Source organism: Rattus norvegicus, chromosome 3 (assembly GCF_036323735.1).
Source record: "Rattus norvegicus strain BN/NHsdMcwi chromosome 3, GRCr8, whole genome shotgun sequence".
NCBI lineage: Eukaryota > Metazoa > Chordata > Mammalia > Rodentia > Muridae > Rattus > Rattus norvegicus.
In genome coordinates, this window is record NC_086021.1 from 45,291,239 (window position 1) to 45,309,611 (window position 18,373).

The following is an 18,373-nucleotide window of genomic DNA, read 5'->3' on the forward strand; positions in this document are numbered from 1 at the left end:
TCATTTTTTTATTTCATTTCATTTTTTAATTCTTTATTTTTTCCAATCCAGTCTTTATTTCCTTCCCAGTCTGCCCTATGACTATTCTACATCTCATACCTCCTCCCCCATCTACAAGGGGATGTCCCCAACCCTAAATGTACTATTTTTATAGAAAATCATCATTGAAATCCTGACACTGACATTAAGCAGCTAATAGCCAAATGAAATTCTAAATCCAGAGGATATGGCTTGGGCATATTTCCACACAGCATACACCAATATATAAACAAAAATAAATATTAAAATAAAAGATTAACCTGTTACATTAAAAATAATTTAAGCATTATACCTGAAAATAATAAAATCAATTACATATTAATATAAATTTGATGATGTTTAATACATTAGAAAACACAGGCATGTGATATTACGATATGTTGTGCTTCAAAATGGCCTAACATATATACTACTTAAAAATTCACAGGGAAAATTTTGTTGAGTACAAAGGAAGCGACTCACCACAAATGTTGTCACTTTCATCTAAGCCATCTCCACAGTCATCCTCGCCATCACAGATCCAGTGTTTAGAAATACATTTATGTACGGAACAAGCAAATTGATTCCAAGAGCAAGACGAATCTAAAGAGCAAAGATGATTATTTTAGGAGGAAACACTTGGAAAATAAGTTCTGAGGATCAATCATACAAGAGTACAACCACATGCAACAATAGGAAATTAATGAACATTTAATTGAAATTAATAAATATTTAATTTAAATTAATAAAGAATTGAAGAAGTAGATATTTTACACCCTTCTTTGAATGTTCTGCAATGTGATCATGGATCAAAACATCATGTGGTAGCCAAGTTAGCATACATAATTGACAAAAGTTAGTTTATCGTGAACAAGATTGTCTTAAAATAGATTTCCCTGTTATCACAGTGAAAGGTTTTCCTTAGACTCTTTCCTAATGGCATTCTAAAATCAATCCAATCCTATAGTAAAGTAAATCAAGGTCCTACTCTCTAGGGAGATTCTACATGAAGGTTGACAACAGCTTACCCCTTCCTGTACTTCCAGCACACCGAGACCTCTTCCTCCAGCACACTTCTTATGAGGTTTGTATTTAAACAGTGACTATACTGGCTGTACCCCTTTAAGAATATTCTTGATCAACAAAATAAAGTAAGTGTTCCAGAGGGGGAAAGTAGTATTTTTCTTTGTTTGAGTTACTCTTTTAACATGTATAAAAAAATCTGCATCGTAAGCAAGGAAATTTGGTTTCAAAGAAGACAGGAAAAACAAAGTTCTAACAATGACAAGGGAATGGCTTTGTGTTTTATTTTAATAGCGTACTCCTTTAATTTCACAGTGTCAGTGTTTTCACTGTCCTGCTTCAGCCTCTGTCCCTCCTACAACACAGCATGCTGTTTTGTCAAGTGACATCCCAGAATAAAATCCTCCTAAATAAAATTATTCAAAACACAAATTTTCATTACATTAAAAAGTTGGCTTCGTGTTTGCTGATCTCTTGGCCAGTTTGGAAAGATAATGATAAATAAATAAATAAATAAATAAATAAATAAATAAATAAATAAATCTCTAGGCACATTCATAAGGGTTAATATGATTAGGTTAATGGGAGTGTGAAGACCCACCCTAAATGTAGATCAGAGTCTGGGGCTGAATACGAAGGTGAAAGTGGGTTAAGTACATCATCCTTTATTCTCTCCCTTTGGGTCTGGATGCAATGTGACAAGCTGCTCTATTACTGTAGCCATACCTTCTCTGCCAGGGTACATACACCATAAACTATACAACTGTAAACTGCCACAAACCCTTCTTACCTTAAATTGTTTGGCCAGCAACAACATTATCTATCACAGGCTTCAATTCAAAATAAATATTTTAAATTGTAAATTTCGCTTTCAAATATTTATGCACATGATCACTATATAAACAGACTTTAGGCAAATATATTTGGGGAAAAGGAAAATTAAAGATTTAATCATATAATAATTCCCTGTTTAGAAATTATGAATATACATAGACTAGTGTCTGACATTTTCTTTTTCCTAGAGCAGACTCTGTTACCTACTGTGAAGATCTACAGAATTTTAATTACCCAGATCACATTTAATCATTTCCCTATGGAATTTACTTTCAAGAAAGTTTGACATTTTACATAGGGCTCAGTTTTTAAATGTTTTTCCAACTTCATTTACCACAGTGTGCTGATATTATGATAAAGAGTAGATATAGGACTGTTTCTCAGAGAAAAAATCAAAACCTCAAATTTTATAGAATAAAAATTAAGATGTTTTTCTTTACAATACAGATAAATTTTGTACACGAATAAATAATGTGATAGTGAGAAAAGGCAAGTGTCTGATGAAATAAGTGCTTGACTATATTATTTAAAATAATGCACACAATTAATACAAAAATTAAAATTATTGTCTAATTTCCAAGAACTTGTAGGATGAGTGTAACGTATTTTTAAATCATATTTTTATAACTGAATGGAAACATATTAATGATGTTAGAAATAAATCACGCACAAATGAAGATACATCATTTAGATTAATACTGATAAGAATTATAATTATGAAGTTAGAAAATTATAGGACAAGAGGTTGTATGCTTTATTATCATTGCCTGTATTAACTTTTATAGTGTATCAGTGTTATTGTGGATAAAGGCTGTGGCAAGGGAAACACCAGCATACAAGCAGTAGTATGTGCAGCTCATAAAACAAAACAGGATCGAGGCTTACCACAGTGTAGCTCATCGAGCCCATCCTCGCAGTCCTTCTGACCATCACATACCCAGGTATTCAAAATGCATCTTCCACTAGGACAACCAAAATAATTCTCTTCACATTTGTGTTTGTTTTGAACTATGATAAAACATAAAAATGTAATGTCAAATATTTTAAATTAATATGAGTCTTTGGCAGTACAAACAGAAATAATATTAATACCACTTGAGTTGGGAGAACAAACCAGAAAATACAAAATGACTCAGTCCATGTCCTGAAAATGCCAAGGTTGCAATGACTGGAGAATAAGAACATCACCAGTCATGGGGTACATTCTAACCCCAGACTTGACTTTAAATCCAATCCAGGCTTGTATTAGACCAGGAAGAAGTAGTTTTTGGAAATATTTTAATAGTTGCTGAATCAGTTTGATGCAATGATTCAGTAGTAAGAGTAAGACAATTAAAATAACTCAAAATTACTCAAAATTAAATACAGAATACTATACTTGTATAGGAAATGTGTGTTCTGCGTTTCGAACAAAAGTACATTAAAGATTAGTGATTCTTCGCAAAAAAAAATAAGAATTTAATATTTCTACAGGCTTATCTTGAATGAGTTTTGGTAGGTCTTAAGCAATATTCTAAGTTTTTGAAAAAGAAAAATTAGTACAATAGAATTTTGAAAATTGTCTGCCTGATGGAGAGGAGGTAAGTACAACATTTTATGATTAGCATAAACTTGAAATCTACAGGTAAACATTAATTAATGAGAATAGTATATCTTTTAAATTTTCATAAGAAAAAATTGTAAGTCAAATCATTTTTAAAATATGATTCATTTTAAAATTGAAATATGATATAGGATTCTGTAGAATATAAAATTGACTATTGGTTCTTCTCTTGACTGGAGAACATTTGTCCTCTTAAACACTTTTTACAGACAATTTGGGATATGTATGTCATGGTGTTCAGCCGGAAAGCTATCCCTACAATTTATTTAATTGAAGTGATTCATTGTTTATTATTTTAAAACAAATTTATTCCTTAGTTTTTATGAACACATTTTTAATGAATGTAACAATGAGACAAAATCCGCATCTACTTTACATCTTTCAGAATGATCCAGAGATCACCTGACATTAGCTGCCCCTTTTGCTGAGGCCTCCTACACTAGCCTACACTTGCCATTGCTTGCAGGAGCATCTTGATTTTTTTTACTTAGTATAATACTCTACTACTGGTGAAAACTTTTAAAGCAATGTTAATACTAGATAGGGATAATTTTATAACAGAAAAGAACCACATGTTTGATGATTATCACGTAATATTCTCTTTCAAAGTGTAATATTTACTTTCAAAATCAACTACTGCTATAATGAGGTTTCGCTATAAATAGAACATTAGACTAATAATCTTGATAAGCAAGCTTTATAAAACTAAAACCATCAAGTTCCCTAGTCTTTTTAAACTGTTAATCCAGCCTTTCTACAATTTTTTGTTCTTTCTGTTCAGCTAGAAGGCCCACTCCCTCAAGCTCAAACCTGGTTCTGCACTAGAATACCACCTACAGTCTCTCTTTCACCTCCCCAAGCTTCCTGTGGAATGCACAGACCATCCCCTCCTGACCAGCCTAGTTCAGGTGTCCCTTTTCCCCAGTCCACAACATTGGCAGACAAGCCTTGCTCAACCACAGGCCATTCCTGCTGTAATATCACTTAGGTTTCCCACAGTGCTTTTCTGCTCTTTTTGTTCCAAGTGCAGACCCAATCCTTCAGGCTCATCTCTAGTGCTGCAGCGATGACAGAACACCAGTTACAATCTCCCTCCCCCCAGCTTATGCCTCCTGTAGATTCCACAGACCATCCTTCCCCCAACTAACAGCAGCAGACATTCCCGGTGAACAAACCAGCCAAGAAGCCCAGCAGAACAGGCAAGAAACACATACACACTTTTTGAAAATCTAGAAGGGAAACAGAAAACAAGGAAGAAAACACCCAGTCAAAAAAGTCAAACCAAGAAATCTGTACCTAAATCTATTATCACCGTAAACCCAGATTCCTAGATACCAGTATAAGAAAAAAAAAATCAATAACAGTCTGGACAATATGTCTCCACTAGAGCACAGCTATCCTACCACAGCAGGCCCTGAATATCATTACATAGGTAAAGCTGCAGCACAAGATAAAGACTTTGGAACAATTACAGGAATATGAGAGACGTATAAAGAGGAAATGAATAAATTACATTAAAAGATGAAATGAACAAGTACTTGATGTAAACAAATAAAACCATTCAGGTCCTGTAAATGGAAATAGAACGAAGTAAACATAAAAGAGGGAATTCTGGAAATGAAACATTCTGGTATTTGAACAGAAACTAGAAGGTGGCCTTGTGAAGATAATAATAGAGAAAGAAGAGAGAACCTCAGGCATTGCAGATATAAAAAAGAAATAGATACACAGGTTAAAGGAAATGTTAAATCTAAAAGAAATTCTGATATCAATTACCCATGAAATCCGGAAAACTTTGAAAATACCAAACCTATGAATAATGGGACTAGAGAAAGGAGAACCCCAGCTCAAAGTCCTAGAAAATAATTTTGACATATTGTTGAAGAGAATTTGCCTAACCTAAAGAAGATGCCTAGAAAGATACAATGATCATACAACACATCAAATAGATTGGACCATAAAAGAAATTCCTCTTTCCAAATAATAATCTAATCACTAAGCCTATAGAAATAAAACACAAAATATTAAAAGCTGCAAGGGAAAAGAACAAGTAACACATATAGGTAAGCCTATTAGAATTATACATGACTTCTCGATGAAGACGATACAAACCAGAAGGGCCTTGGTAAATAGGCTACCGATGTTAAGAGATCGCATACACCATTCCAGACTACTCTCCCCAGCAATCGTCATAGAGAAAATAAGATATTCTGTGATAAAGTCAAATTAAAACAATATGTGTCTGCAAATACAGACCATCAAAAGGAGCTAGAAGGAAAGCTCGAACATAAGGAGATTAACTACACACATGAAAACACAGAAAATAAACAACCTAAGCCAAAAAAGGAAAATGCACGCACACACACACACACACACACACACACACCATCACCATCACCATCACCATCACCATCACCATCACCATCACCATCACCACTACCCCCACCACTACCACCACCAACAACAACAAAACAAAAACAAAATAACAAGAATCAACAATTCTTGGTCATGGATTGCTGTCAATATCAATGTCCTCAACAAAAAGACACAGACTAACAGAAAGAATGAAAAAAGTAAACACTTCCTTCTACTGCTTACAAAAAACACACCTTAATATCAAGGTTAGAACAATACCTCAGGGGAAAAGGTTAGAAAAAGACATTCCAAGCAAATGAACTTAAGAGCCAATCTGGTGTCGATATTTTGATATTTAACAAAATAGACTTCAAAAAGAAATAATCAAAACAGATAGAGAATGTATAAATGGCCTCAACTTCCCATTCTGATGATTCAGGCTAGCTAAATGGAAAAAACTTCCTTTCTCTGTTATCTAAAGGAAACCCAGCTTTGATAGGTGCCTCCTTAAAGTCAAAGAATATAAAGAAGTCACCTAAGCAAATGGGATAGGAAGCAAAAGTACACTGACATCCTAATATCTGACGAAATAAACTTCAATATAAGACTAACCAGAAAAGACAATGATGGTTTGTTCTAATAATGGGATCAGTTAATATAATAAGCATTGCACTCTACTCATATATTCACCAAAATTTGGCACACCTGATTTCAAGATAATTAAATTACTGAAATTAAAGACAAATATAAATAGTAGGGGATTTAAATAGTCCACTTTTTCCAATATATAATTGTCATAAACAAAAAATAAACATGAGTCACAATTGAATGATTATACATAAAATAGACATGACAAATATTTAAATAAAATTCTCCCCAAACACCAAAAGTATGTATTCATGTTATTAATACACAAAAGAAGCTTCTCAATTTCATAAAAATTGTAGCAACTCCATAAATGACTTTTGACCATGATGCATTAAAGCTCAAAATCAACGGTGAATTAACCCTTAACCCTTACTGAAAAGTATTGAGATTGAAGAACACATTAGAAAATGATTCTTAACATCCCCATTAAAAGTCAAAAATCTACTAATAAAACTAACAAAAGACGTGAAAGCGCTACCCCAGTGATATTAAATCTATGAACAAAAAGATTGAGGAAGGCACTGAATGTTGCAAAAACCTGCCATGCTCATGGATTAGTAAATAATATTGAGTAAAATGATTATACTACAAAAATTGTGGTAACTAAGACCTAGATAAACAAACACCTTATTCTTATTCGTGTTTCCTAGCTCCAAATCTTTAGATGTGAGTTTATAACCTGGAGTCTGTAGAGAACAAACAGAAGAGAAGTCCATTGTTAGGAGGTATGAAGAGCTTCATTGAAGGGAAGAGGATATAGGGGTTATGAAAGAAGAAAAAGGAAAATGTAGGAACTTTAACTGGAGAGGAAAAAAGGATAGACCAGCTGAGGGAGAAGGAAGAAAGAGATAATTCACATGATTTGTGATACTCTGTATCCATTATTGTTTTATGCTTATTAAAATTACACACACACACACACACACACACACACACACACACACACACACCGCACAAACACGAATTATGTTGTTCCACTTGGTGGTCCAACCAAAAACCATATGATTTCCATTAAAAACCAACATGCCAAGACTCATCAAACAATATAAGCAACTCCTGTTGCTTTCGATTGCCTCACAGCTATTGAAGGCAAAGACACTATTGCTAAAGTCACCCCACACTTTGGACATAGGACTTGGAGCAGATAAGCAGGATCTAAAGTTGAAGCCTCCTTCCTCATAACTTGATCTCACAGTAGGAGGAGGAGCTCTTCAAGTTGCCAAGGGGAATGGTTATCAGTAATCCTACCGAGGTATGAAACCTATAAATCAATATTGATATAGACCAGAAGTTGTTCTCAGGCATGCAATAGTTGTCTTCCTTGTATATAACATTGATCTAACTGAACCTAAGCAGTGCTCAACAGAAAAGAATTTATACCTTGTGCTTTAAGTCTCGTCAAGAACAAATACTAAATGAGGCTATGGTCCACGAAAAACCGTAATACTGCTAATTTTCTAAATCAGAATCAATTACAACTGCATTCTAAATACTTATCCTTATATTTGCAGGTAAAAGTATATAATCTCCCTCTAACCCCTTACCAAGTAGCCTCATTTTGTAGATGGCAGAGAAGATATAGAAAGTTGCAAGAGGTCAATTTGCAAAATAGCTTCCTGTGAGGAGGCCAGCTCCCTCATCTCTCTCTCTCTCTCTCTCTCTCTCTCTCTCTCTCTCTCTCCATATAAAAAGGAGTCACTTTTTAAAAATTTTAATTTACAGCTTAGTCCGTGATGGCATCTATAGCTGGTACTGCTAAAGTGACCATCACCTGAGACTAGATAAATCATGGGCCTGATACTAGTATTCTATAAAATGAATATAGCAATGTCTCCTCATGAGAGAACTGCATATCCATAGAGCACGGACTCATTCAACTCACATCAGAGTAGCTTTTTCTTACAGTAGATGACAATGAACTTTTACCAACACCCACAACAGGACAGTGTGCAGATTAAGGCTATAGAGCACTCAGTTCTAAGTGGGATATCTTCATTAACGCCCACTCCCTAAGGATCAGAGTTCAAGGTGGGAAAGGAGGAGCAGAGGTTGGATGAGCCAGATGCTATGCAATGCTGATGCTGTACAAAGTTTTCCTGACAGAAACGATAAGGAAATAGATATCAATGTATCAGAGCCTGATTCAATAATAATATAACTGACCCTCAACCTATCATGGTCAAAGTTGTATGAACTATAGCAACCTAATATAAAACACCAGATGTCTAATACAGAGTGAATTCAGTAGTGAGACATAGCATTCTCCTCTTCTTTTGTAAATAGGTCTTCCAGTTCATAAATTTTCTGTTGAAAAATTTTACAGATTATACCTTTTCATGGCTTAATCATCAATTTGAAGGTACTAATATAGTGTTAAATATTAAAAGTATGCTCTTACATTAGCATGTAATTCTTAAGTAACAGTTTGTAATCCATTTAGATAGATCAAGTGGCATGCTCAAAAGAGCATGGTTATGCCTAGTATATAGGTATATTTCTAATTCATCTATTCATTCCTTAAGTAGCTAACTCTTAAATCATCAAGGCAAGAATTTGTTTTCTTATGAGAATCACCTGGGCACTTTAATTCATCCGAATAGTCTCCACAGTCATTAGATCCATCGCATATCCAGCTTGGCAGAACACACAGTGAGGTAGAGTTACATCTGATGAATCCTGTGGATTTCACTCCAAGTTTATAGAAATGTGTACAATCTGTATTATCTAGAAGGATGCAGAAAAACTGAAGTCAAAACCACATTTGCAAATATGACGAGGCTTCCCTGGAGATCAGAGAGGCAAGAAACTTAGCTTCCTTATGAAGTAAATATGCAATTATACTACACAACAGGGTTAATTGCATAACGATTATGGAAGAGGTTCAGAAAAGAGTTGGACAGTGTTCAATTCAATACCAACAGGTGTTCGTATGTGAACAAACAGAAGAAAGTAGCAATTCTTACTGCAGCCCTTTTCATCTGAAGCATCTGAACAGTCCATGTTTTGATTGCACCGTGCTGATCTTGGAATGCAAGTCCCATCTGTACATCTAAACTCAACTGTGGAGCAAGTAGACACTGCAAAATACATGGTAAATGAGTAAATAGGTAGATGAGTTAAAAATCACCCGTTTTATATTTTGAGAATTTTTATCAATTATGCAACTTTATTTCAGTTTGATGTTTGAATTTATATGTCTAACATGACACTCTTGTCCTCTGACTTCACCCAGTGTGTCTCCTATATGTCTTCTTCTATGAATTATTTGGCTATACTTGTGGATTTTATCACACAATTTGCAATTGCCAGTTCCTGTACCACCAGACCCACAGATCAATTCAAAGAGTTATGCCTAGTTCACTATGCTCACAAGAATCCAGCACTAAGTTGATAATAAAATGTTAGTGATAATGGCTGAAAACCCTTGTGTCAGGTAGTTTATATCAATGAAAAACCAACATGACTCTTAGATTATGCAGCTTTTACTTATAGCAATATTTTAAAAGGCCTATTTAATTATAAACAGTGATTATATGAATTGAAAATGGTTTTTTAAAAACTATCTTAAAATATTCAAATTTTACTCAGAGTTATGAATATCATTTATATTCTATAACACACTACTCTTGTTATATTTCATTGTATTTTGCAATTGTATACTTATTTCTGTTTAAATAATGGTTAGAATAATGTCTTATTTACAGTACATGATTAAAATTACTTCATTGTTTTCTTCATTAAAAAGAACAACTTAATATGTCAAACAGTCAATGTCATTATCAGCAGAGATACATGAATTTTTCCACAAAGGGGAAAGTAATTTTTCTGCTCTAGAAAGCATTTTGTAATGTCCCTATTTCATCCCATTTTTAGTTTTCTTGCAGTAGAAATGGTAAAGACGTTATCCAGGAGATACTCATGTTAATCATTTACACTTTATTATGTTACCTCACTATTGGTCTTTCATTAGCTATATTCCAAATCATTCCATGTAATCTCTTTGTTAAGAATACAGAATGAATGTACCCTTTGAAGTAGCATTACAGATACAAGAAAGACTAGGAAGGTGCAGCTCAAAAAAGATTTAATGGGACAATCAGTAAAGCATGCTATGAAGATGGTGTGGCCAATTGAACCACCATCGTACCATTTCCTTTATATTTCAATAGGAAGTCCTCCGTGTGGTGGGAGGGAATACATCTGATGGGATAGTGAAGGAAACAGTTATGACAGTTACAGCATGATGGTAAGGAAAACTGGAGGTTCAAGAATTTTAGGGTACAGAAATTCATACATAATTTTGGGAACTCTTGTGAAAATCAAGAACTGTAGAACCATAAGAAAAACATCTTGTCTCCTCCATTGTTGGTGGGATTGCAGACTGGTACAACCATTCTGGAAATCAGTCTGGAGGTTCCTCAGAAAATTGGACATTGAACTGCCTGAGGATCCAGCTATACCTCTCTTGGGCATATACCCAAAAGATGCCCCAACATATAAAAAAGTCACGTGCTCCACTATGTTCATCACAGCCTTATTTATAATAGCCCGAAGCTGGAAAGAACCCAGATGCCCTTCAACAGAGGAATGGATACAGAAAATGTGGTACATCTACACAATGGAATATTACTCAGCTATCAAAAACAACGAGTTTATGAAATTCGTAGGCAAATGGTTGGAACTAGAAAATATCATGCTGAGTGAGGTAACCCAATCACAGAAAAACACACATGATATGCACTCATTGATAAGTGGCTATTAGCCCAAATGCTTGAATTACCCTAGATGCCTAGAACACATGAAACTCAAGACGGATGATCAAAATGTGAATGCTTCACTCCTTCTTTAAAAGGGGAGCAAGAATACCCTTGGCAGGGAATAGAGAGGCAAAGATTAAAACTGACACAGAAGGAACACCCATTCAGAGCCTGTCCCACATGTGGCCCATGCATATACAGCCATCCAATTAGACATTATGGATGAAGCAAAGAAGTGCAGGCTGACAGGAGCCGGATGTAGATCTCTCCCGAGAGACACAGCCAGAATACAGCAAACACAGAGGCGTATGCCAGCAGCAAACCACTGAATTGAGAATAAGACCCCCGTTGAAGGAATCAGAGAAAGAACTGGAAGAGCTTGAAGGGGCTTGAGACCCCATATGTACAACAATGCCAAGCAACCAGAGCTTCCAGGGACTAAGCCACTACCTAAAGACTATACATGGACTGACCCTGGACTCTGACCTCATAGGTAGCAATGAATATCCTAGTAAGAGCACCAGTAGAAGGGGAAGCCCTGGGTCCTGCTAAGACTGAACCCCCAGTGAACTAGATTGTTGGGGGGAGGGCGACAAGGGGGGGAGGATGGGGAGGGGACACCCATTAAGAAGGGGAGGGGGGAGGGGGATGTTTGCCCGGAAACCGGGAAAGGGAATAACACTCGAAATGTATATAAGAAATACTCAAGTTAATAAAAAAAAGTCTTGTAGCTCTGTAGTAAAAATAAAAATAACAATAGAAATTCTTAATTATATTAAAAGCTAATGCAACTGTGAGGTTGAATACATTTGTTAGAGAAAAGCATCAAGTAAGTGATGTTCAGGAAATCAGGAGAATGGGTCTCAGAGTAGAAAATATGAAGATACATTTCTCTCTTTATTTTCTGCAAAAGGTTTTCTGAGATGCTTTTCTTTTTCTGTTAAAAGATATTATGACCAAGGCAACATACAGAAGAAACATTTAATTTGGGGTTCATGGTCCCAGAGGGTGAGTCCATCATGGTAGAGAGAATGACTTCAAGAAAGCAGGGAGGCAAGCTGCGGTTGGCACAGTAGCTGAGAGACGGTATGTCACCCAGAAGCATGAGGCAGAATGAAAGAGAACTATCAGGGAATGGTATGTCTTTTTGAGATCTCAAAGTCTTCCAAAACTGGTAAAAAAAAAAAAACAAAAAACTGGTATATTTCCTATAGGAAGAACAGAATGGCACCTGTGCCAGGATTGTGGCGACTTCCACATTAACTTCTGTAAATAGCCTGTGGGGCCACACAGTCACAGAGGCAACTTCCACATGAGGGCCAAACTGAAGCCGGCTTAACAGAGTGGAGATTGGTGATGCAGACAATTACAGCCGATTTGAGAACTGCCAACCTGCTTGCTTAGGACCAATGGTGCATGGGTAGAAGGTATAAAGAGTTCCCCAAGAATTAATAAATGAGCTTGCTTCTCTGCCTTCTCAACTGCCCACCTGCTAGTCTGTGATATTGATTTCCTGCTTTCTCACCCACTGCCCGCAAGGGGGACACCAGGCAGGAAGGAGGAGTCAGACAACCCTCTCCTCCAACAAAATCAAACCTAATCTTCCCCAAACAGTTCTACCAACAGGGGACCAAGTATTTAAATATGTGAGCCTGTTGGGGCTACTCTCATCAAATCACCAAATAGAGTTAATTAATTGGGGGCATAGGATGGACTGGCATAAACAGAATACAGATATCAAATGAAACTGATTGTCCTCTTTACTCAGGGCTTCACTAATTTTATGACTAGATATGGAGTTTTAAAGCCACAGAAGGACTAAAAGTAATGAATGGGAAAGAAATTCTCTTTTAAATGTAGGTACGAAGTTCTGTAAGCATTAGGGTCAGGATGATAGTAGAAGGTAATGACCCCTACATTGATGATCAATGAAGGGATAATTTATGAGAGATAAATGTCCACTGAAAACTTTCTGTGGACACAGCATACGTCATTATCTAGGGAGGTGGTAGGTAGACATTTTAATAAATGTACCCTAGCTGGAAAAATTAGGTTACTAGGTTGTACCTCTGAAAGTTAGAACTGCCTCCTACTCTTCACATGTCTCTGCTCTCTTTCTGTTCTAAGATAATCAGACCCCTCTATATTCTGCAGCAGCCATAGTATTTTTGGTTCATCACAGGCCCACAAACATAGAGAGAAGACCATGGCCCTTGATACCATGAGGCAAAGTAAAACTTTCTAAAAGGTATTGGACCAGGTATATTAGTTATACTGATGAGGAACTATTGCACCATTGCAAAAGTAGTAAATAACTTAATTAAATAACTATATTATTTTCTCTTCTATTCCTGTAATAACATACCATGGCCAACATAACTTATAGAGTTCAGTTAGATTACAGTTCTAAAGGGATAGGCACATTTGGGCCCAAAACCGAGGTAGTAAGCAGAAAAAATGGGAGCTGAATCAAAAGTTAATAGCCTACATCTCAAACCACAAACAAGAAATGGCAAATTCAAAATGGCAAGTCATTCATCTCTTAACATCAGACCCTAATGGCATACTTCCTCTAACAAGGTGAAACTCCCCAAGCCTAATAAAACATGGCCACCAACTGGGAACAAGTATAGAAATGTTTCTGAATGCTGAGTCTAATTTACTCAAAGTACACAATAAATAAACAAATGCTAATTCTGGTGGAAAAATTCAAATCCCACTACCTGTTGCTGCAGTTACATTCTTGGGGTGATTTCTAAGGAGAGAACTATTGTGATTGATTTGTTAGGTAAAAAACAAAGTTGACTGATAATTTTTCCCTAGGCTAAAAGTCTTGAATAAGAGAAAAAGAAAATTATTTGGTCCAAATAAAAATAAGCCAACTGTGAAATATTCAGCTTTTCCTTCCAAATAGTCTACAATAAGCTTAGTCAATAAAATACTCTGGAGAACACATCCCCATAAGTAGAAGTGAGATACCACTAAATAAGTTCGACAGGGGCAGTGGGTCAAAAGGAGCAGAAAGATAAAAAATCAAAGCCACAGACCCTTCTACACACTTTCCTAGTTTTCTTCTTTATCCCACTTGCTTTTTATTTTGACAATTAAAATGCATTATGATGTAAAGAAGACTTAAAAATCAATAGGTCTTTCTCTGGTTCCCAGGATAATTCTTATGAATAACGTACATTGGTTCTCTCTTACTACTTCCCATGCTGTCTGAAACTAAAGAACTTGACATGGGGATTTGAACGCAACTGACATTAAATTTCCTGTGGCAATGATATTTTGCTTACTTTCACATTCACATTTAATAGAAGGTGACTTCTATTAAATGATTTCATAACTGATTACACTTTAAAGTGTACAAACACAGAGGGACTACTAATTTATTTTTGAGCCATGGTTATATTTTTCTTTTAGATTGTTGTTTGTTGAGTCTTTTTAGGGATTTTTTTTAACAGTTTTGAAAACAAAAAACACAAACAAACAAACAAAAGAATAGAAAAATAACCAGGTGTTCTCTTTCCTTTGGGAAACCTTGGAACTCCTAGTATTCTGGTCCACCTAAAAGACTCTAGAGGCCAAAGACACTGCCCACAGGAAGCAATTGAGACAAGTACAACATGTTAATTCATTATTCACCCCACGTACATCTAGTTATTCAGCCAACGATAGCAACACAAGAAGAGGAATACAAAATGAAAGCATTTCTGAGCAGCTCTTCATATCTGCTCAAATAGCTTTAGGTCTAAGTTCCCAATCATGGAAGGAATACCTTTAAGGAACAATAAATAAAAGATTGATGTAGACTCTGGGATTTTTCTCTGGCTTTAAAAAATAGAAGAAATCTAAAATAGTCATTTTAACATGCATTTTTACTATGCATTTGTGGACTAAGGAAAGGAGTACTAATAACCACTATTGATATATATCCTGGTTTTAATATAAACGGTCCTACAGATTTATGTTTGAGTGCTTGATTCATAAGGAATGACACCATTGTGAGGTGGAATAGGTGTGGCCTTGCTAGAAGAAATATGTCACTGTGGGGGCAGACACTGAGTTCCTAGCTGGTTCTCTCTCTACTACATGAGCATTAAGATGCTAAACTCTCAGCTTCTTCTCCAGTTTCATATAAACTGGCATGCCAACAATATGTATCTACTGTGATAATAATGGACTAAAACTGTGAACTCTTAGCCAGCCCCATTTAAATGTATGCCTTTATAATAGTTTCCATGGCCATGGTGTCTCTTCATAGCAATAAAACTCTAACACAGAAATTGGTACCAGGGACTGGAGTAAGGATGTGATAGGATAGACCAAGATACTATTTAGAGGGAGATGGATATACTATGGACTAGAAAATGATTTGAATGCTTTAAGTGAGGACTTAATTGGCCATGAATAGTAGGAACATGTAAAAAGTGTTGATAAGGGCGATTTGAATTGTAGGGGTCTGACCCAAGAGGTTTAAGAGAAGAATATTATTGCGTGGACTAGAGACTTTTCTTGTGATATTTTGAGAAAGATTGTAGCTACTTTCTTGTTCAGTGACCAAACAGTCTGCCTGAGGCTAAAGTATTAAGATTTGTATCAATTATATCGGGAGAGACAATTTCAAAATTTGTATGTTTGACTGTTATGTTCGTAAGATTTGTATTCAGTCTTATGAAAAGTAGCAAGCTGAGCAGGGAAACAGAGAACAGAAGCACTAGGAAGTGAAAGGAAGCTATATTCTGTGTTCAAGGAGATAAAGAGATTTAGAAATGGAATAAAGGGAATGGTGACCTCAGGGAAAGACTCCAACCAGCTTACCTTTCAACTTGTGATAAAGAATTAAAGAACAGCTTAGATGCAGGACTGGTGGCACAGACCTTTAATCTGGGCATTCAGAAGAAAATGTTAATCTGCTTTCAATTCCAGCCTGGTATATAGAGCAAATTTCATGATGGCTAAACTTGGACAGTGAAGGAAACCATACAAACAAGAAAGCTTTTGGAGTTATGATTTAACAAGGGGAGGGCATATTCCAGCCCCTGCAAGCATAAGATTTGGCAGCTTTGACCATGTGTTTTGGGCTTTAGAGTCAAGGTACTGAATAAAGAGGTTATGGACTTTTTCTCCATGCCTAAAGAGGCCATGTGTGTGATAGGGGTGTCTCTGCCTGGTGACTTAGGCTAATTTGTGAAGCTCTGAAGGTGAAGCCTGGGTTATTTTGGGGAGCCCAATATTTTGGAGATTTCAGAGCCTTGGGATACCTGCCAAGGAGAGATGCTCACAAGGAGTAGGACTAATCTAGAGGAAGCATGATTAGGTTTGTTCCTTTACTATATATTGTAATGCTAATTAATGGCCCTCAGGACCTGGTTGCTCCCAGAGAGAAGGAAATCTGCATGTGCAATGTGATTTTACTCCTTAATTACACTATTGGTTAAATAAAGATGCTGACAGCTAATAGTTGGGAAGAAGCATCATAGACAGAGTTTGGGGGCTCATGAGCTTGGGTTCTTGAAAATGACCATGAAGAGATAAGAGAAGGTGGAAAGAGGAGAAAACCACTATGCATTAGGTGAATCATGAAAGCATGGTCATAAGGGCTAGCCAATAGGAGGTAAGGTCTTCCTAAATGGAACATGGCAAACTGTGACTTGGGATTATTGATGGGGAAGCAGATTCTAATAGCATAGAGGGCAGACATCTGCCCAGCTGTAGTGCTGATTAAGGCTTATTATAACTATAAAGGTTATTATAACTATATAAGGCTTTTATCTGGGAAGTGAATGATCAAAGGCAGGGTACAAACCCAGACTGAGATTAAGTATTCTCTACAACAGAAATGTGTTGCAGTCAACAAAGCTGAAAGGAGTTGGAAATCAGAAGAGTGTTTTGACATCATACAGAGAGATGCAGAGTCTGGAGTTTTACCAGCTGGCTTTCATTCTTGCTTTTATGCTCCCTTCCCACCATTTTGGAATGGTAATGCATATTCTCTGTCATTGTGTATTGGGAGTATATGATCTGCTTTTTCATTTTGATTTTGAAGAGATGACAGCTAAGAAATTACATGAATCTAAGAAGCGACTTTTAACTTTGGGATTTCAAACAAGATTAGGACTTCTGATTTGGGGGAATTTATGAAATTGGACTACATGTATTTCTACATTATGTTATAGCTGCAAACCTATGGGAACCAGGAAGAGGAATGTGAATAGAAATGGGTCCAATAGACTCATGTTTGAACGTGTGGCCCATAGGGAGTATTAGAAGGTGTGGCCTTATTGGAGGAAATGTGACCTTGCTGGAGGAAATATGTCAGTGTGAGCATGGGCTTTGGTATCTCAGCTAGTTCTCTTCCTTCTGCCTGAGGGTCAAGATGTAGAACTATCAGCAGCTTCTCCAGTACCATGTATGTCTGCATGTCACCATGAAAATAATGGGCTAAATCTTTCTTTTTTATACATCTTTATTAAATTGGGTATTTATTTACATTTCAAATGTTATCCTCTTTCCCAGTTTCCATGCCAACATCCCCCTGACCCTTCCCCCTCCCATTCGATATGTGTGTTCCCCTCCCAATCCTCCCCCCATTACCACCCTCCCCACCAACAATCACATTCACCGGGGGTTCAGTCTTAGCAGGACCCAGGGCTTCCCCTTCCACTGGTGCTCTTACTAGGATATTCATTGCTACCTATGAGGTCAGAGTCCAGGGTCAGTCCATGTATAGTCTTTGGGTAGTGGCTTAGTCCCTGGAAACTCTGAATAGTAAGCCAGCCCCAGTTAAATATTTCCCTTTATAAGAGTTGCCGTTTGTCATGGTGTCTCTTTATAGCAATTAAACCCTACTTAAGACAATATATAAATTAAACCTTTAATCCCATCACTTAGGAGATGGAAGCAGGTGGATGTTTCTGAGTTCAAGGCCAACCTTGTCTACAGAGCAAGTACCAGAACAGCCAAGGCTACACTGAGAAACCTTGTCTTGAAAAACCAAATTTGTATTGCAAGTAGCTTCACTTTCACCTCTCATCAAAGCCTACTAAAACCTCCATGACCCATATAGCAACATATTTGGGTTCTGATAATGATATCAAACATGGATTTTAACTTGTGGAATGGGACTTAAACT

The 18,373-nt window shown here is 36.4% G+C and overlaps 1 protein-coding gene across 6 annotated transcripts in view; it reads right to left on the reverse strand.

The window, feature by feature from the left end:
* Lrp1b (LDL receptor related protein 1B) overlaps window positions 1-18,373 on the reverse strand; it is a 2,121,147-nt gene that overhangs the window by 287,238 nt on the left and 1,815,536 nt on the right. For all 6 annotated transcript variants that reach the window (XR_010064783.1, XM_063284873.1, XM_063284870.1 and 3 more), the window contains 4 exons: window positions 9,445-9,558; window positions 9,056-9,205; window positions 2,761-2,883; window positions 502-621 (listed from right to left, as the gene is read on the reverse strand). Coding sequence is in view for 5 of the 6 variants with exons in the window: in XM_063284873.1 (XP_063140943.1) it covers window positions 502-621; window positions 2,761-2,883; window positions 9,056-9,205; window positions 9,445-9,558 (507 nt within the window). In the remaining variant the exon portion in view is untranslated. The remainder of the gene's footprint in view (window positions 1-501; window positions 622-2,760; window positions 2,884-9,055; window positions 9,206-9,444; window positions 9,559-18,373) is intronic.